The 20,957-nt window shown below is 40.8% G+C and overlaps 1 protein-coding gene across 4 annotated transcripts; it reads right to left on the reverse strand.

Annotated features, from left to right (window-relative positions):
- SRI (sorcin) lies at window positions 1–20,709 on the reverse strand. Of its 4 annotated transcripts, none has more exons than XM_042248289.1 (8): window positions 20,616–20,709; window positions 11,370–11,453; window positions 9,200–9,269; window positions 4,227–4,270; window positions 3,294–3,441; window positions 2,943–3,056; window positions 1,638–1,696; window positions 1–210 (listed from the first exon to the last, which is right to left on the reverse strand). In XM_042248289.1, the coding sequence occupies exons 1-8, from the start codon at window positions 20,619–20,621 to the stop codon at window positions 184–186; spliced, it is 552 nt and encodes a 183-aa protein (XP_042104223.1). In that variant the 5' UTR covers window positions 20,622–20,709; the 3' UTR covers window positions 1–183.
- Between the last annotated feature and the right edge of the window lie 248 nt (window positions 20,710–20,957).

Raw genomic sequence — 20,957 nt, forward strand, 5'->3', positions numbered from 1 at the left:
TAGTATCATCTCAAAGCATTTATTATCAAAACAAAAAACTTCAGTTGTACATAAAGTAATAAACTTTTACAAGAGCTGTTAAGGAAAGGTGGCTGTGTAAGTCTGCACACAATTACTGAGGGCAAAGAGCAAAGGAGAACTCCAGTCGGAATGTAGGTTATGTTCATACAGCTTGCTCCTGACTTAAACACTCATGACACACTGGATGAACTGCAAGAGAGAAACCAGTGTTACGCTGCAGACCCCAGAACACGGAACACACCCCTGCTTATTTCTACGCAGCTTACATTTTGCTATTCATTTGAACTGTGGATTAGAAAAAAAAAAAAAAAGCTTTAAAAATAAGAGTAAATGATGGATGGAAAAGTTCATTTTTTGAAGGAAGCATTCTAATATAAAATCCAGAGGGTTTCCTCACATCAAACCTTCTTATAGGAAGCTGATGCTACCTTAATGCATAAAGAATTATTTAAATTCCAAATTAATATCTCACTCTAAATGTGATCATGATCAAAGGCACCTACTCACAAATATAAATAACAGTCCAACACACAGCAATCATTTCTGCTCCTGTTCTCAGTTTTCTTTGGCTTTCTTCCACCATCAGCGAGGCCCTGGACACTGCTAGTTCCTACAGCATTCCTGCAAGGACCAGCTGATGCTCCCTCTTTCAGGGAAAACGGAACTTGGGTCAGGACATTCAGACAGATGTCCTTTAAGTGGCCCTGTGAGAGGCCGTAGCCTGTGCACTTTCCACCCCACAGTCTGCCTCTCCATCCTTGGAAACAGAGCGGGACTGTTACCTGAGACGTTAATGCACACTGAGGGAACACACCTTTTAGCAAAAGAAGTAAACATATTTACGCAACAGCCTTTTAAGAGTGTGCTCAGAACGGCAGCTGCTGCTAAACCGAAAATATGTGCACGTTTATATTTTGAAATGGAGAAACCTTTTAGTTGTCACAGTGATGTCCATTCTAAAAGTGGTTTATCAATGGCTGAACAAAAACTGGAGACACACCTAAACATCTCCCCAGCTGTGCTGTGTCTATCCAACCTAGGCCAACAAAGATAGCACGTGGTTATGCTCACACTGGTTATGTGTCTGTATCCTGACACATTTAGTGTGGCTATGCAGTAAATACAGTTTTAAATTATGACTTAAGTTTGTGTCTTTTGTCCTCAATGAAGAACACAGATGTGCCAACTGCAGCTTCGAACCATGCAAGTTATTTCTCATTGACAGAGGTGATTTGTGTAAAGGAGACAAAAGTAGATATACCATCTGCATGGTGGTGTTTTTCAAGGACATTTCTTATTGAAATCTCACTCTCACAATAGACTAGTGAAGACAGCATTATTATTCTTTCCTCAAATAGTCTCTGAGCAATGAAAAAACTGCCTAAGTGATCCAGCTAATCAGTGAGAAAAGCTGGGCCTTGACCTCGGTTGTTTAATGCAACAGTGGTCTATGGATAAGACAAATAAATGACATTAATAAATTTTGGATGGTGACTCCTGATCATGTAAGCCTTAACTGCTCTGGGATCCTTAAGATGCTCTAAAGAGCCAGCTTCAAAGGGATGCCCAATTGCTGTACCCCTCTTTTACTCAGTTACGAATTTACTCAGACTTACATCATCATATGGGAAATTCACTACACCTTGCTGAGCAGTATCCCGTCTTCGAAAGCTGTCTGTAAAACACAACAGTAAAATTTATGAGCTTTTTTAGAACATCTGAAATCCTAACAGTTAATTATGTCAGCAGAGTTTCAAATGCAGTAACAAATTGTACAACCAGCCAACAGAGACAAAAGGCCAAAGCAAAGAAGTCAGCTGTAGCAATATGAATGGATTTAATATGCAGCCAAGTAACACAGCAAGCAGAAGTTGGCCAACTGTCTTCCCCAACCTGGAGTTGGAAGAAAAGGCCTCATCCCAAAGTCGGTAAAAGCTGCACAACTTCTGAGGCCACTCCTTAATTGTGATGGAAGTACAGAATTTCAGACTTCTTAATAACAAAGATATGTTAAGAAACAGATGCTTCTCCAGTGGCTCAGCCATAACCACCTGTAACGCAGGAGACCACAGGTTTGATCCCCAGGTTGGGAAGAACCCCTGGAGGAGGGAATGGGAACCCACTCCAGTTTTCTTGCCTGGAGAATCCCATGGACAGAGAAGCCTAGCAGACTCCAGTCCATAGCGTCACAAAGAGTTGGACATGACTGAGCACACACACACAGATGGATGGCGTCCTTAATATGACAAACAGCTATGATCAAGTACTCCACCCATTTGAGCTTTGTCCTACTAAATGAAAAGGATTTACTTAAAAAAAAAAGAATCCGCCCTCAAATTTGTCAGGATGCAAAAAAATTATAATACCATATATTAAAAAGGGTAAAAAAACTAAAGAAAGGAATGGAACAGGAAAAAACATACAAAGGAAAGAAAAAGAGGAGAGAGAAAAGTAGAGATTATTGATACAGCCTCATTTGAGGACATCTGAAACACAGACCACCATTTCAAATTACTCTCCAACAAGAGGAATTAGGAAAGAGGGCTGCTGATGGGCAATTTCACTTTTTTCAAGTATTTCACTTTTATCAAGTAGTTCACGTTCCAGGGAGAAGTCACAGAATACTGCTCATACTCTAATCAAAAATTTACCAATTAGCTTGGTTCATTTATGTTATAGAACACTAAAGTTTAGTTAGGACTTCCTTTTCCCCTCCTGAGCCACTCAGCTCTCCAGGTCTTAGTTCCCTGACCAAGGCTTAAACCCAGGTCCTGGCAGTAAAAGCACCGTCCTAACCACTGGACTGCCAGGGAATTTAGTTTGGATCATTTTAACGGCAGATTACTTAACATGTGAGAAAAAATTTCTGAGGAAACAGAATTATTTGCCAGGCCTGCTAATAGCAATCTCAAAGGACATACCTGTTAGAGCTCGCAGCTTGACGCAACAGGCGATGTAATCATCAAAGGTGATCTTTCCATTGGTACTGTATCGTTTTGCAATTGAATTCACAGCCTGGGGACTCAACCTAAATCCTGAAAGAAGAAAAATCATCCAGCGAAAAAAGAAAAAGAAAAAATATTCCAATTTCAAGGATTTAAAAAAAAGCATTAAAAATAATTTTAAGCCCAATTTTTTAGGAGAGGGCTCATTTAAATTATGAATAGGTGCTATTTCTATAAATAGAAATGTAATACTTAGTTTTATAAATTAAACAAAAAAACAAAAGCAAAAAGCTACTAGTGAACAGAGATGAAGTCAGTCATACCCACCCATTGTCGTCAGGGCCTTCTGCAGTTCTTGGGGATCCACTGTTCCACTCCTATCACTGTCAAAGCTGATAAAGTGCTGTCTCCAGCCGTTCAGTACAGCCCAGAGTTCTTTAAATTCATTGAAACCCATTGTGCCTGACATGTCTCTCTGAACTATAATCAAGGATTAGAGCATCTTTATTTTACAACATTTTCTAACGATTATATCAAAGATCAAGGATAAGGGAATTTAACGTTCTTTCTGCTGAAAAAAATATTGTACATTCTTTTGGGCATGACAGGACAAAAAGATACTCTAATGATATAAAAATAAAGGCCTATGGAGAAAAAGCTCTGAGTACGTATTTTCCGTGAGAAAAAGAGATCATCTATATGAGTGACTACAAGGAAATTAAAAAGCCATTGTGAGCTACCTATAACAACCAAAGTGGTCTGCACTTTCTGAGAGGTCCAGGCTACGCTGCTTACCCTTCTGTCCAGGGTCCTCTTTAGCCCTAATATTCCCACGGTAAGGCCTCCCAGACCCACTGTTTTCGCTTTTGGAAAATGAGGTGGGATGAAGGCACCATACCATCAGCAGTAACTAAACTAGTCTAACAACTGTGATATGAAAAATCCCATTGCTTGAAGGTCAGTGTGACTCATGCAGGGTTATCAATGTCACAGCAAAAAAGTCGCCTTGACTGCTCTGGTTTCTATACTTGTTTGTTTATGATGCTTCCTCAAATTCTTAAATAACAAATGTTCTGCTTATTAAACTTCCTTTTTCACACCAAGCGACATCTTAAAAGCTAATGATTTTGGAAAACTTTTCTGTGGTCATTTGTCACTTTCTGTTTACTGAATATTAGTTCTTAGACAAATTCCTTCAAGGTTTTTTTTTTTCTTAATCCAGAATAAAATACTCTAGACTGCCATCAAGGTAAAGGATACATCCAGCATTGAAACCATAAGCCGGCAAGTCTCCAGGTTAAAAGCTGTTAAATCAAGAAAAGTACATACATATTAATACAATTTCAAAAATTCACATTACATTGGATACATTCAAATTAATAGGAATGTGATTATTTATACACTTTTATTCTTACATGCTGCTCAATTTATGTGACACTAAATTCATGGAGCTTTAAAATAGGCTTATTTTCCAGATAGAGAGAACTCCTTATAGAACCCAAATTTGATTTTAAAAAATTTAACAGAAATCTTTTTTAAAAAAGTATGGCCTAGTACTGTTAATATTTTTAGGTGTGATTCATGGCTTTTAAGTTGGGGGATAAATGTGTCCTTACCTTTAAGAAAAATATGCACTGAAGTTATCTATAGATAGAATAATGTTAAGAGATCTGGAATCTGCTTTAAAAGAAAATGGCTAGGTTTATAGATAAAACAAGAAGGGCAACACATTGATAATTGTTGATGCTGACGGATGAGTACAGGGGAGTTCATTGTATAATTATCTCTATTTTTGCATAGGCTTACAGTTTTTTATAACGTAGTTCATAAAAAGTATTATAGCCTTTTTTGCCTTTGAAACTGTAATAGAGTTCAATCCACCATAATGAACCACAATGTATTATATCCACCACGGTGAATGGGTGGATCCAGTTGCTTTGTTCCTACGCACAATTGACTTTAGTTGGTTTTGCTAGCTCTAGGTAGATCATTTGTTTCTCTTTCTTTTCCCTTTAATGTCAGACACTGAATGGTCACCTCCTACCTCAAATTGCCTATGGCCTCTTTTCATAGACAATAAGATAAATATGCTTGCTAGAATTGTGGGTCAAACGAGAGCATTCTGGACTAAGACCCGATGACCCACTCAATGAAAGCCATTGTTCCGAAGCCTTTTCAGTTTACTCATGGTTCAAGGGTGTTCTGAGGGTATTTCCACACCTCACTTAAGACAACCAAACAAGAATACACTTACTGGTTTATGACCTAATAGTACTCTACCTAAGTATCAACAAATTAAAAATAAAGGATTCCTTGCATCTTCCCAAGACTGAGGGAGTAGTCTTAGGTGCAAAGAAGCTGTAAAACTAGGAGGAAGGAGTGACAAGGCTCATGTGGGCAAGGCCAGCATGAACTCAACAAGGCTGCTGAGATGTACACAGAGTTGGCATCATTTACAGCTGTTACCAGCTTCATTTGAATCTTTAACCAAAGTGAACTTAAAACACTAGGCTAACTCTTCTTGCTGTAATGTTTCCAAATGTTACAAACTATAGGTTTTCTACTTTTAATAGATTCATGCGTTTGGCATAGCTTAGAACCCTAAAATAAAAGGTTGGAGACTCTTTCTGTTTTGGTCCCTTAATCTCCATCTGATGCACAAAGATAATTCTTAGAGGTAAGAAAAGGCAACACTTTGTTAACACTTAAGAGTTGGTTGATTCTTTGTTGTGTTTTTCAGTTGTGTGGAGGTATGAAGCCTCTCTAGTCTAGACCATAGGTTTTTAATCCTGAGCACTTACAAGAATCACCCAAAAGCATTATAAGACCCTGATATCTGGGGTATACTATAGAACAATAATTATTAATTGTTTAGCTTTACTAAGATATGATTGGCATACAACACTGTGTAAGTTTAAGGTGTACAGTGTAATGGTCTGATGTATGTATATAATGACTTTAAGAAGGTTAATTACCACATGCGTCACCTCACGTAGCTACCTTTGATGCATGTGGTGAGAACTTTTAAGATCTACTCTCTTAACAACTTTTGTTAAAGTATAGTCAGCATTACCACAGAACAATTAGATCAGAATCTGACCATGGGAATCAGACATTAGTTTAAATGGACACTTCTGATTTACACTGATAATTAGAAGTAATGTAGAATCCCTTAGGTAAATACCAATCTTTCTTAAGTCAAAATACAAATAAGGGTATATGTGTATATATATATATATATATTTTTTTTTTTTTTTTTCCCCATTTTAGGCAGCCTCCCATACTCATTAATTCATCAAATGCCTACTAAGTACTCCTGGTGTGCAGGGCTCAGGATACCAGGGACTCTGGAGACAGCAACTGTGAAGCTGGATCCTGTGCTGGCTGACCGTTTGAGGTCTTATGCACAGGGTGGTGGTGGCTTAGTCACTAAGTTGTGTCCGACTCTTGCGACCCCCAGGGTCCTCTGTCCATGGGATTCTCCAGACAAGAATACTGGAGCGGGTTGTCATTTCCTACAGGGTAGAAGAGGGTAAGCCATAATGGAGACACCAAAAACTACCAGATCCTGAAGTGTGAGAGGCTCCTTCATGTTGAAAGAAAGACTTGATAGAAGAGGTAACATTTAAGCCAAGTTGTGAATGACAGGAAAGATTTGGGATATCTGGAGATAGTCATGTAAAGCCGGGGACCTGCACAAGCAAGGAAAGAAGCAGCGAAGTCCAGACAGGTCAAGAAGCGGGGAGAAAGTGTTGGGGGGTGCTGTGCATCTGGGACTGAATTCCTAGTAAGCCGTCTAACTTCTGTTTTATATGGGCACCATGGAGCTACTCAGGATTTTTAAGAGCAGGAGAGTGACAGGTTAGAATTCTTTGTTAGAAATCTGATCTGAGAAGGGAGGGAATGAGATGGGCAGGAACAAAACAGAAAATTCACTATTCTGGGCAGGCAGTTCTGATGAGTTAGAACACTGACATCTTATTAGTTTGGGTGAGGAGAACTCCTGTTCATTTCTTTTTTTCCTCCAGAAGAGGTTTTACTAATGCTAATCCTATTTTAAATAATGCTAATCCTGTTTTAAATAATTTCAAAGAGCAACTTCCCTCATCAGCACCACCTCTGGGCATGACTGCTCCCTCTTAAACTGGTTAGGATACCACGCGCTGTGTGTGCCCAGTCCTGTCCTTCTCTTTGCGGTCTCGTGGACTGTAGCCTGCCAGGCTCCTCTGTCTATGGCATTTTCCAGGCAAGAAAAGAAGATGCCACAGGTTTTACTGTCTCCCACATCCCCATCTTTAGTTTAGAAGGTGGGTTGAAAAAGACCAATGGCTGCATAACTTCTCCATTACAACACTAACTCTGACACTCACAAACAGGATGGTTTTGCGGGTCATTACAGTCTCACGTGGAGAAGGAAATGGCAACCCCACTCCAGTATTCTTGGCTGGGAAATCCTATGGACACAGGAGCCGGGCGGGTTCAGTCCATAGGATCACAGATGGTCAGACACGACTGAAGCAACTTGGCATGCATGCACAGCCTTCACAACGAGATGACAGCAAGCAGATTAACCACAGAATTCAGGTGATAGGTATGTCCTTTCTGTAACTCGGTGATGTAAGGGCATTACTAAATATGGCTTTCTCAAAGGAAGTTTCTAAAGGGACTTCTCTACAAGAATACACTGCCCACTTTGTTAGATTTTAAAATTGGCCACACCTCTTCTCCTGAACAGAAGTAGAGTAATATAGTCTGTATTGTGACATAGCTCACTTGTGGAAACCCTGCTATTAGATCTTTGTTCATCAGCCCCAACTGCTTGAGATTAACAATTTAAATATACTGCCTACAATAGTGTAAAAAAAAAAAAAAAAAATCTCTAGTGGAGAAAAGGGCTTCTTTAGTCTAGGACCAGAGTAAATGACAGAAATCCAAAAGGTTTCTATTTTAATTCCATAACTAGGAAATAGTGATTGGATACTAAATTCATAAAACAAAGGATAATAAAAATGGATATGCTGATAGTTTAAAAAAGAGAACCACATAGTAATTATGCCCTGTCAAACAGTTAAAAATAGCCACTACAGGTCCACAGGTGTGAATTCTAGTTTGTGGGGTTTTTTTGTTTGTTTGCTTGTTTGTTTTTTGGCCATGCTGAACGGCTTGTGGAATCTTATTTCCCTAAACAGGGATGGAACCTGGGTCCACCACAGTGAAAGCCTGGAGCCCTAACCACCAGACTGTCAGGAAATCCCCTAGTTTGAATGTTTTAATTTACAGCTGACCAAGAAGTTGAAGTTTCAATTTGATATTCTGTCTCAATTAACAGCAGGCAAAGAAGGTGGTAGGTCATGCAGATCAGCCAAGATGCTGTTCTATCATGGTAAAGATATGATTTGAAGGGAAGCATGTGGCATGTGTGGGAAAATGAGAAGGCCCCTGCCAGGAATGAGCATCCTGGTAAGGGTTCCCTCTCTGCAGCTTGTGCAGAATTCAAAAGGAAGGAAGTGGGTATAAGCACAGGGGGAGTCTATGAGGAACTAGGGGGCAGCGGGAAGAAGGATGAGCACAAAGAGTTTAGAAATTAGGAAGGGTACGTCTTACTTAGCCTGATGGAGAAAGAGCAAAGATCTGGGAGATGTCGAGGTGAGCACTCATGCTGCCAGAAGCTGAGAGCAGGAGTATATAACTGGCTCCTTGAGGACTAGGGGTGGGGGACTTGTGAAAAGGGAGGGTAGGACCAACTACTCAGAACTAGGGATGCAGAACAGGTCACCCTGGGACCAGGTGCCAAGCACTGGCCACCGAAAGCCCTAAGTGACGCCACGTTCGAGCCAGAATAAGCTCCTGGCCAACAGTGAGCAGCAAATGTTAGCTCCTATCATTAATGACACCTGACCTGGAGGATTTCATTTCAGCACCCTACCTCGGTTTCTGAGGAGGAGGCCACGTCTTATTGGTTTGAATGGTTCCAGACACCCGGAACCCAGATCCAAGAAACCTACTAAACTGGTGGGTTGTGTGGGATGATTCAGTTAAAATAAATAAATTTATATATAAAGAAAAAGAACTATCTTCAAACGAGCATTTTGAAATACAAAAGAAATAAATTCAGCTTCTGAAATTCTTAACTTTGCCATTTCAGAAGCTCTCAGATTCCTTGAAGGCTGTAAATCAGAAGTAACATCTGCAACGCAAGAGATTTCCGAGACACTCTGGGGCTGCTAACTCACGTTTGTATCCTCCAGCAATGCCCGACTGTGTCAGGCATCTTTGCAGTTCATCAGCATCTATTTGTCCATCCTTTTGGAAAAAAAAAAAAAAAAATAGGAAAAGGATTTACAAGAGTGACTTGTACCTTCCAGTTCTTTGTTTACATTCAGCATTCAGTATACCAATAATAATACAGAAAATGAATATTATCACACGAGACTTTTTTTAAATGGACGCCTTTCAAAAGTAGGCATTCTTTTTCTTCACTCTACTTCCCCAAACAACAAGTTACAGAAAGAAAGGAAACTGTTCCAGGTTCTCCCACAAATGGATAATTAAGGACATATACCAAAAATACCTTTCTTAGTACCTAGGCAAAGTGGGTATTCAATTTCAGGCTTTATTTGCAACGGTCATTACACAAGAATTACCAAGTCTGAAAGCTGCTTACACCTATGCTTTGGTATTACCAATATCTTTTTGTCATTTCCTATAAATTCCTGAATTAGATGGCATAACTTCTAAAGCATACGGTTCCTCTTCTTAATAAAACAGTAAGATTAATTCAGTTTCTTCCACTGAGACATATTTTTAAACATATAAATACAACTAGCTCCTACCCTTAACTACTCTTACTCTGAACTAGGAAACTGCAAAAGTAAGCAATTTAAAATACAATTATTTATGTATTTGATCAGAAGTTCTATTACTTGTCCTCGCTTTTTTTTTTTTTTTTTCTGTTGAGGGGGTGGAGGGCTGGGTACACAGATGACATCAGTAAATGAAAAGTTTGGTTCCCACAAAAAGCAGCCTCTGTGATCTCCTTTGCTTAGAATATGATGAATGTTTTTTTCAGATCACAATTATAGCTGGTTATACAATTATACAAGTTCTCCATGCCTATTCACTGGCTGACCTAGGTCAGAACTAGAAACACGTTAGATTTTAAAATAAAATGCCCAAATCCTCAAGTTCATGACTATTATACAATCTAGATGACAGGCACGATCAATAATGGGAAAGACGATGGACATGCTGCCGCAGACCAGGGCTGCTGAAAGCTAAGCAGGTGGGTGCCTTTCATGGCTCCTGGTCCTGGCGGTCTAAGAGTGCAGAGACTTGAGCTTTGCCGTGTCTTGTGGTTTCAAAGATACTGATCACTAACAGGTGAAGCAGATACTTAGGGGAAGCTCTTTCAGTTTTAGACTCAATTTTCCATTCAGTTTCTCAAACTGTACTTTTTCCAGTGCTGTTCTAGAAGGTGGTCACACGTTTTTATCCCATAACAGTCTACAGGCATTTTCACATCAAGACTGTGCTATTTCTAGCTTTTGATTAAAAGAAAGCTAGGTTGAATTCATAAGCACAAATGTCCTCTTTGAACATGTTGGATTATAACGGCAGTATGGTATATACAGTGACCTGGTACCTGAGGAAAAAGGCCTCCTACAAGATGAACTACCACCTGTCACACAACTAGAAGAAGTGAAAGGTTTTGGGGTGTTGACCTTAATTCATTCTCTGTCTGGGTCAACAGACCACAACACCTAACAAGGACATGGAAGGGCTGACCTAGTAATAGCATCCGCAGCTAAGAAAAACTAAACTGGCCACAAGATTAACTTCCTGATAGCAAGAAGAAAGTACCTTCCTTATTTTGAAGCTAGTGGGTTTTAACCTGGAGTACCCATTTCCTAAAGGGGTAATTAACAGTCAAACTCAATGCAAAGAAAATGTCCCTCAGAATCTGGCTACAGAATTACTGGTACTACATGATTCTAATTGTACAAAGAAAGGTTTAAAGTTCAGTCGACCTGGAATTTCTTCTCTGGAAATTCGCTGTCTGGATCCTGACAATTGACCGTTTTAAAGACATCTTTCTACCTTACATATCTTCAAAGCATATTTACACTAGTTTATTGTGTTCAATCTGACCCTAATTCAATCACAAGTTTAGTTCTGAATTGAACATAAGCAAGAGTAACACGTTGTCCCAGTTTGTTCTGAATATTCAAAAATAAATAACTGCCCATGAACTTCCTTCTCTCTCTCTCTCTCTCTCTCTCTTTTCTGGAGCAGAAGCAAAGGAATTCTTTTCCAGAGGAACAGTCGTTTTTCCGTGGGACTGTAACAAAGGTTAATACAAATGTACAAACTGAAATTTCTTTAATGTTAAAGGGAAGAGCTAACCTGTCCAGCTACAGCAGCAAAGTAACCATACAGCGGATCCTGAGTTTGCCCGGGAAACGCAGGCCCTCCGGGAGCCCCTCCGTACTGTAAGACAGGGAACAAATGAATAAATCCGATGACCAAGTTTTATCCTTTCACCACTGAGTGCCTTGTGCAAAGCCAGGTTCGCTGTCAGTCGTTTGCTCCCCCCCTCCCACCTCCCTTAACTCTATAGGCGCAATCACTCCTTCCCTTTGTCCCATTCTCATCCCAGTTATAATTTAAAAACCCGCAGCTAGGATCAAAATGAGTTGTCTTGACAATGACATCAGTATAAATGAAGTAACCTCTGCAAATCTCCATTAACCTGCAGTTTACTGAGACGAATGCAACCTGGCCATGCAACTTACCAGCAGGGCTCAGAATTGTCTTGCATAATTTTTCCTAGCGTTTAAGGTATTTTTAAAGCGTTCTGAGACAGGTGTAGCCTCGGGAGGGTGAGGTGTGTCACGGATAGGGAATATTCTCTTCAGGAAACAGTTCCCAAAAGGATGCCCGTCCCAGACTGAGGGCCAGGCTGCCTTCCTGCCGGAAGTCTCCGACTCTAGCGGACTTTCCCTGACTTTCCCCGTTTCTCTCAATTTCGGAGAGAGAGAGAAAGAAGTGGATCGCAGGACCATTCTAGAGTAAAATGGCTGTTGCTCTTAGGGAAGGCGGAGCGGAAGGCAACACCCCTTTTGCACGATTTCACGCCGCGGATCCGGGAGGCACAGGGTGGGCTTCTTGGGTTAAACTACGCGCGTCCCGGCCCCAAGCAGCAACCCGGGGGGAAGAAGGGACAGGAGGAAGGAGGTCGCCGGAGACCGAGGCCGGCCGGCGGGGGCGCTGGGCGAGGCGGCGGGCAGGGCGGGGGCGCCCGGGAACCTCCCCGGCCGAGACGACCCTTGTGGCTTCTCGGAGCCCCGGGCGTCCAGGGATCGCGCCCCGGCCACGAGCCCGCGCGGGCAGCACTCACCCCGCCTGCGTAGTAGCCGCCGCCGGCGCCAGGATGCCCGGGATACGCCATGCTGCACTCTGCGCCGCCGCCCAGCGCCTCCCGCCTCCCCGCCTGCCCGCGGGGACCGCCCAGGGCCGCACCACCCTGGCCCGCGGGGTACGCGCCTGGGGCCGCCGCCCGCGCCAGGCTCCGCTTCCGGCCTCCGCCCCTTCCTGCGCTCCGCCCGGTCTTTGGTGTTTTCTCTTCTCAGGCCCTGAAGACCCCGAGGTCTGGTAAATGACTTCACGCTCGGGATGCAGTTCACACCTGGGATTCTCCTCCCTTCAAAACGAATGGCACGTTCCAACACCGACCCATTTCGCCGGGTGTTCTTTTTCTCTTCCTGCTCGAGCATCCTCTGCTACGTTTTGTATTTTAAACAACTTTATTGGACAGGCCTACGGGTCTGGAAGCAAAGTGTGGTACTGGGGGAAGGGGCCAAATGCCTTCGGGCAGCCCTGAGATGCTCTCAGGGAAAGGAGACTTCGAAAAACCAAGCTGCGAAAGCGCCTTTGGACATCAGCAGTGAATTTCAGGATCTGAGCGCATTTGGAGTTGACCGTTTCACTTAACAATAACGGCGTGTTTCCTTCCTAGGCGACATTGTCATCTCTAGTTTAAGCTGGATGTGACTCGGATATGGCCTGAAGAGGACAGCGGGCACTTAGTAGGCAGGGCAGCCTCGGCCGGATTGTTCTTAGAAGTTGAGTTGTTCCAGTTATCTGGATGATTCAGGCAAAACAATCCTGTCTCCAAAATCACTCAGCTACTTTTTATGCAAGAACAGTTTAGTGCAGGCAAAGAGTGTGTTGGTAAAAACACACTTGTCAGGAAGGTAAGGGAGCTGGATCTTGGAGTTTCACTCAGGTGATTCAGGAAACAGTTTTCTTTACTTCACAGCTTTTTCACCCAGTTTAACAGTTTGAAGCAATTCAGACGTGAGATTTTCTGGTTTGGTTTTGTTTCCTGCAGTTTCTATCACGCAGAGTTCTTTGAATTTCAACAATTTCTTATTGTTTTAAGAAATGTAACAATAAGCAAGATTCACAGTATTTGCTGTGGAGGTTGCACAGAAAAATTGAATGAGTCACCAACATTTAACAAATACTGGAGCACCTGCTGTGTGTGGGACAGGGCTTGCTCATGTGGTGGACTGGGTTCTCACTGGGGTCTTTGTTTTCCTCTCATGTATAAACTTCCCTCTCAAGTTCTTTTGGATCCCCCAAACCTCAAAATAAAAGTCCTGAATTGAGAGAAAAATTCTAGTATTTCCTGTTGTCTTATATCGAATCAACTATACATTACTTGCTTTGTGTTTGATTCAGGAAGTTGATTCCTGTTTTCAAGTACCACAGTCATCATCAAGGTAGATTAGAGATATGAGTCCTTTGGCCCATATGGAGGGTTTTATTTTTTCCCTAGTATTTTTATTGTAGTAAAAACACAACCTGATATCTTCCTGCCCAAGTGTACAGTGTACACTATTGTTAAAAGCATCTACAGTGCCTCATAGCAGATCTCCAAAACTTTTCCTCTCACATGACTGAAAATCTCTACCAGTAAACAGCTCTCCATTTCCTCCTCAGCGGCCCTGGCAACCACCATTCTACTTTCTGTTTCTATGAGTTTGACTATTTTAAATGCTTCATATAAGTAGAATCATACAGTATTTATCTTCTTGTAATTAACTTAGCATCTGCTAAGTTGCTTCAGTCTTGTCCGACTCTGTGCGACCCCATAGGTCTGGCAGCCCACCAGGCTCCCCTGTCCCTGGGATCCTCTAGGCAAGAACACTGGAGTGGGTTGCCATTTCCTTCTCCAATGCATGAAAGTGAAAAGTGAAAGTGAAGTCGCTCAGTCGTTTCTGATTCTTAGCAACCCCATGGACTGCGGCCTACCAGGCTCCTCCGTCCATGGGATTTTCCAGGCAAGAGTACTGGAGTGGGGTGCCATTGCCTTCTCCTAACTTAGCATAGTGTCCTTGAAATTCAACCATGTTGCAGAATATGATAAGATATCCTTTTTTAAGGCTGGATAACAATTCATTGTATGATACATGCCACATTGAAAAACATTCATGTATTGATAGACATTTGGGTTGCTGCCACATCTTGGTTATTGGTGAATAATATTGCTGTGAACATGGGTGCAAATATCTCTTTGAGGTTCTGTTTTCATTTTTGAGGGGATATATATCCAGAAGTAGGCTTGCTAGATCATATGGTCATTCTATTTTTAATTTTTTGAGGAGACTCCACACTGTTTTCATGGCAGCCTCACCATTTCTAGTTCCCACTAATAATGTGCAGGCTTTCCAATTTCTCCACATACTTGCCAACACTTATTGTCTTTTTTTTTTTCTTTTTATAATGATAGCCATCTTGGCAGATATGAGGTGATACCTTGTTGTGGTTTGATTTGCATTTCCCTGGTACTTAGTGACACAGCATTTTTTCATATACCTGCTGTGCATTTGTGTATCTTCTTTGCTAAAATTTTAGACAATAACTTCTTGTCAGATCTACGTCTTGCAAATATTTTCTCTTGTTCAGTGAGTTGCCTTTTCATTCTGTTGTTTCTTTGCGGTGCAGAACCTTTTTAATCCTACTTATTTATTTAGTTTTTGTTGCTTATGCTTTTGCTGTCATAGCCATGAAATCAGTGTCAAGGCTAATGTCACAAAGCTTTCCCCTTAAGTTTGCTTTTAAGAATTTTACAGTTTTAGATCCTATATTTAAGTCTTTATTCCATTTTGATTTTTGTATATGGTGTGAGATAGGGTCCAATAATCACTCTTTTGCATGTAAACATCCAGTTTTCTCCAGTGGCTCAGTGGTTTAAAAAAAAAAAAAATGAATCCACCTGCAATGCAGGAGATGTGCAAGAGACGTGGGTTCGATCCCTGGATCAAGAAGATCCATTGGAGGAAGAAACGGCAGCTCACTCCAGTGTTCCTGCATGGGAAATCCCAGAGCGGAGGAGCCTGGTGGGCTATAGTTCATGGGGTCACAAAGGGTCAGACACAACTGAGCACACACACATGCACTAACATAGGACCATTTGTTGAAGAGGTCATCCTTTCTCCATTGTGTACTTTTGGCATTCTTGTCCAAGATCAGTTGACCAAATATGCATGGATTTATTTCTGGGCTCTATTCTGTTCCTTAGCCTCTGTTTTGAAGTCTATTTCTTCCAACTGTAAGGAATAGATGGTGAGGGCTGAAATCGAAGGTGAGTGTAAGCTTCTTTAAGACTCAAGTTTGAAAGAAGAATATAGCATAAAAAAAAATTTGTTAAGAATGCAGAACTAGTTTTGTGGATAAGCATCTATGCTCAGTGTTATTTCAGGTGTCTTTAATACCTTCCTACTGCCCCTTGAATGTAATTGGAGGGCTACAAATGAAAGTCTCACAGTTTTTGCTAACTAACTGGTATGCTGCTGCTGCTTTAGTTTATGAAAAAAGTTGTGACAGCTAATAGTAACAGACCCATAGATGGTACTTAATATGCACCAGACTCTCTTCTAAGCACTTTATACATTTGTTTGACCCTCATAAAAGCCTCATTATCCATTGGAGGATACAAAGGAGATGAGAGAACTTGGGCAAGTGGGAGGAATCGAGAGCTGAACTCTGCTGCCAGGTCTGGTTCCCAGTGTCTGTGCCCCATGTCAGGGAGCAGCAAACTTTGTAAAGGACCAGAAAGTATATAGGTTTTATGGGCTCTACAGTCTCTGCGGCAACTACTCAGTTCTGCTCCTGTACCATGCAAGCATCCATAGACAATACACAAATAAATGGCTGTGGTTTTGTTCCAGTACAACTGTACTTATGGACACTAAAGTTTATGTCTCATATAATTTTCATATGTCAAGAAATACTATTATTTATTTTTTCAACTATTAGGTCCTAGGTGTATAAAAGCAGGAAGTAGGGTAGATTTGTCCCTTGTATATTAGTTGTCAACCGCTGTGGCAGACCCCTCCAGGATTCTGGTTTATGACTCTGGGAGGGTAGCGCTTTAACAAATGATTTCAGGGTGAAGCTAATGGATAAAGGTAGCTGAATCACCCTGAGAAATACTGACCTCTCTGGGGTAGGATCCTATGTATAGAGTTCTCAGACTCTTCCCCATTGCCCAATAAGCTGGTCAAAAGGAACACTGTGAAACTCTGACTTACTGGTTTCAGTCTTGCCCTGTATAGTAGTAGCCGGAGGGTGTGCCCCGTGATGACAAAGCTGGATGCAAAGCCAGCTTTTAAAGGTTACTCACGTAACGTGGGTTCCTTTAATTATATCTGAGTATTGTCAAGCCTGAAAACATTCAGGAGAAACTAAAGACTCAGTAAGAATTCTATGAGAATAGGGGTGAATACAGGCAATTTACTTTTATGGTTTTGATATTCAGTCCAGTGGGAGCAGTGAAGGTAGAGAGTGAGAAAAGAGCAGCTTTACTGGGTTCTTTGTATGTGCCAACTGTTGTTCTGGGTACTTCCTTATAGATGCATTTCAAGAAAATCACCTTGGAAAAGAGATGCAATTGCCCACATTTTATAGATGAGGGAATTGAGGCATAGGTAACTTTCCCAAGGTTACAGACCAGGTCTTGAGCTTAACTGATTTACTTAACTCTAAAGCATTGGTGTCTAAAATGTAAACAAACTACAAAGATACTAAACCAAGCTTACATTTTCCCCCCGCATTATACTGCTTCCTGAGGAATCTGGGCAGAAGAGGAACTGCCAAAAAAGAATTTAGGTGCATAAAACCCTGCAGAGGTTATAAGTATCAGCCTTCAGCAAGACCACACAAATCATCAAAGATGTAATCTAGAGAAGGAGAAGCCATTCCTTGCCATTCCTTGGGTCTGTTTTAATTTTGAACAAAATAAAAACCCTAGTGGGATAAGAACTCTTCTTATTCCTGTGCCTTCAAATCACAGAACTGTAGATACAGACAATAAAATCCTCACATAATTTAAAGAAACTCAGCAATAGAGTATGTGAGCTGTATAGTTAGAAGAGGGATTCCTAACTGGTTTGGACAGTCTGGGGAGCTAGAATCCTGTGTTATTTGTCCTAACAATTTCCTAAGTCCTAGAAAAAGACTGTGGGAGTTATACAGCCATACCACAATGATTGAGGGTCCTGGCAGTAGCTTGGGTCAGAGAGTGCACAATAAGAGGTTTACATTTATTAATTATTTTTAAAATTGAAGTATAGTTGGTTTTCAATGTGGTGCTAGTTGCTAGTTTCTGGTATAGAGCAAAGTGATTGTGTTATATGTATACACACATATACACACATATATATATGCTTCCCTGGTGGCTCAGTGGTAAAGAATCCACCTGCCAATGCAGGAGACATGAGTTTGATCCCTGGGTCAGGAAAATCCCCTGGAGAAGGAAATGGCAACCTACCCCAGTATTCTTGCCTGGGAAATTCCATGGATGGAGGAGCCTGGTGGGCTATAGTCCATGGGGTTGCAAAAAAGTCTGATACAACTTAGCAACTGAACAACAAATAAACATACACACACACACAGACACACACACACACACACACATATAAAATTTACCATGATGGTTTATTACAAGAAATTGACTATAGTCCCCTGTACTATACAGTAGGACCTTGTTTATCTATTTTATATATAGTTGTTTGTATGTGCTAATCCAAAATGCCTGATTATCTCACCCTCCATATTTCCCCTTTGGTAACTATAAGTTTGTTTTTTAAATTATAAGTTTGTTTTCTAAATCTATGAGTCCGTTTTGTAAATAAGCTCATTTGTATCATATTTTAGATTCTACATATAAATGATATATGACATTTGTCTGTCTCTGTCTGACTTACTTCACTGAATATGATAAGCTCTAGGTCCATCCATGTTGCTGCAAATGGCATTATTTTGTTCTTTTTGATGGCTCAGTATAGGAGGTTTTTAGACAGGCTCTGGATCAGAGTCATTCGGGGAAGCCATTGGAATCACAGAAACATTTGTAATCAGCTTCCCCAACCTTGTTGTTTTACAGATGAGGAAATTAAGCCTGGGAGAAGGTACATGGCTCAAGCTCTTGAAGGCCTTGCCTAGCCTGATTTAAATATTCGGCTCTTCCAATTAAAATTGTGAGTTGATCTGAATATACTTCTCATAGAGGGTCTTGTTCTTTTGTGGTGTACTGTCCCCAGTCATCGATATTCCCACTTGGAAGACAAAAGGCATATGGATACTTTCTGTCCCTGAAGAAAAGTTTACCTAAAGTATTGCATATGGCAGCCAGAAATGTCTCAGTCAGAGAAGTGCTGGAAGGAGTCCTCTAGTGAAGTAACTGCCATTGTTTCGTCATTTCCTACAGTTGAATTAATCACAGGCCTAACATATCAGGAAGAAGTTGGCAATAACCTTTTCCGGATGAAGGTCTCAGCTTTCATTTAACTCTTAATCTGCATCTGTCACTTCATGATTTGAAAAACTCTGCCTTAGAGAGAACTCAGATCTCCAATTTTGTGGAAAAATGATTGTTGGTAGCATCATCATAAAGAAGTGGAGCTGTATTCCCAGGTAGGAAATCACTTATGTTCAGTTCCCTGAGGATGAGTGTTCCTGAGAATGTTGGACTCCTCACTCGGGGTCCTCAACTCTTAAAGACATTGTGTTCTAGAAGCTGGGTATTTGCAACTTGGGATATATTTTCCTATAGAAGTCATTTTGTGACTGGTTCCTAGGCAGGCCCCTCAAAAGTTCTTCATAACCCTCAATATTTTTTCTGAAAAGAACCAGTCCTGGGGCCAGGGCAGATCAAGGCAGGGGGTGGGGAGTGCTCACTCAGGCTTGTTTTCTGCCCAGTTCCTTTATCCTGTGAGTCCTGATGTCACCGAGTCTACCCAGAACCGGGCAGGGGTAGAGGCTAGAGTCTCCATCAGCTCTGTTAGTATGGAGGTGGCATTGGTAGGGAGGAAAAACAGAAGAAAAGTTCAAACTAGAGCTCTGGGGAAGGAAGAAGGACCCGTTTTGACTCTAAGGCACCCAGGTAGAGAAGCTATTTCCAGAAAGCCAAACTAGTATGAACCCTATACATAAATCAGTTATAATAATATGTAAATTGAGGATTTCTTAATTAAAAGTAAAATAAACTCTTACTTTACTTATATATATATATATATTTCCCAGAAAGTAACTTGCCTGTTTTCATATAATGGGAAATCAATGGCAAATCTGAAAAAGGAATCTAGGTGAATTAATTCTCATGCCTTATTTTGCTGGTAAAACACAAATTGTGATACTATTATAGTAAGCAAAGAATCAGTGCTCTTACACACTGAGAAGCATCCATTTGTCAAGTATCTGTGGCTTCTTCCCAGGTGGCTCAATGGTAAAGAATCTGTCTGCTAGTGCAGGAGCTGAAAGAAATGCAGGTTCAGTCCCTGAGTGGGGGAGATCCCTTGCAAGAGGAGTAAATGGCAACCCACTCCAGTATTCTTGCAGGGATAATCCCATGGATGGAGGAACCTGGAGGCTACAGTCAATGGGGTCGTAAAGAGTTGGATACGACTGAGTGACTGAGCATGTATACACGAGTGTCTAAGACTCTCTATGGAAAAATCAATCTAACTATCTCAGTCTAAAACATATTATCAGAAGTGCTACAGGTATCTTAGCATCAATTCATGACATTCTTTGATGAATCTATTAGAATTACTGTTCTATGAAGCAACATCTGCTGTTTCCATTTTATTAAAATGGGAGAAGTAACTTAGACTCAATTTTCTCAGAGCAAAATAAAAAAAAAAAACAGCAGCTTTTCTCTTGGTAAATCAGGGAAATTGAGAGAACTAAATTCTCTTGGAAGCCAAAGCTGCATATAACTTAATATTCTATTAGTCTATGCTAATATTCTCAATGGAGAAATCCAATTGTCATTTCTATATACCTTTAAAAATCTCAAGACTGAGAAGACATTTTTTTATTTTAAAATAATTTCATATACTATATTTGTTCATTTCTGTGCTTCATTCTTAAATCTTGCTTCCCAAAGAGCATTTAGATTATATTTTATAAAAATTTTAGCTCCCCAAGAGTGTTTAGATATTTTATAAATTTGGCATATTCTCAGCCAAAAACAATGAGTTAATAGAATTTCATAGATTAGGAACTTACATATTTTTTTTAATCAGTAGAATTAGAATGTTTGCATTATGGAACTAACCTTGCATACATATCTCTACTTACCTGCATCTTGATGTGAGGTCTTAGATGCAGAAACTTGTGATTCTTAGAGGAGCATATCCTTGCTGGATGGTCAAAGAGAATGATCAGGAAGTATAAACTGTAACAGCAGATTCATCACATTGCCCTCTTGATCCTTGGCAATCAGTAACCAACAATAAACGTATTTGACAATATAGGCAGTTTTCCCATTGGCCCCAGAGAGGTCTTCTATGTAACAGGCATGTTTCAGTATTAGAACATATTCCCTTAGCTAAGGCAGATAGAAGTCAACAGCAGCAGTATACATAGCCCAGTGTTTGAGAATCATTGCCCCCATCAGAGACTTCCAAAGACTTTCCAAGC

Source organism: Ovis aries, chromosome 4 (genome assembly GCF_016772045.2).
Source record: "Ovis aries strain OAR_USU_Benz2616 breed Rambouillet chromosome 4, ARS-UI_Ramb_v3.0, whole genome shotgun sequence".
In the NCBI taxonomy this organism is placed as follows: Eukaryota; Metazoa; Chordata; class Mammalia; order Artiodactyla; family Bovidae; genus Ovis; species Ovis aries.

Coding starts and splice junctions, on each gene's coding strand:
- SRI (XM_060414366.1), bottom strand. CDS start 12,414: ATGGCGTATCCCGGGCATCCTGGCGCCGGCGGCGGCTACTACGCAGGC. Junction 4,271..9,199: donor CATTGCTGGAGGATACAAAC/GTGAGTTAGCAG, acceptor TTGATTTAACAG/CTTTTAACCTGGAGACTTGC. Junction 1,697..2,942: donor CAAGCTGCGAGCTCTAACAG/GTATGTCCTTTG, acceptor TGTGTTTTACAG/ACAGCTTTCGAAGACGGGAT.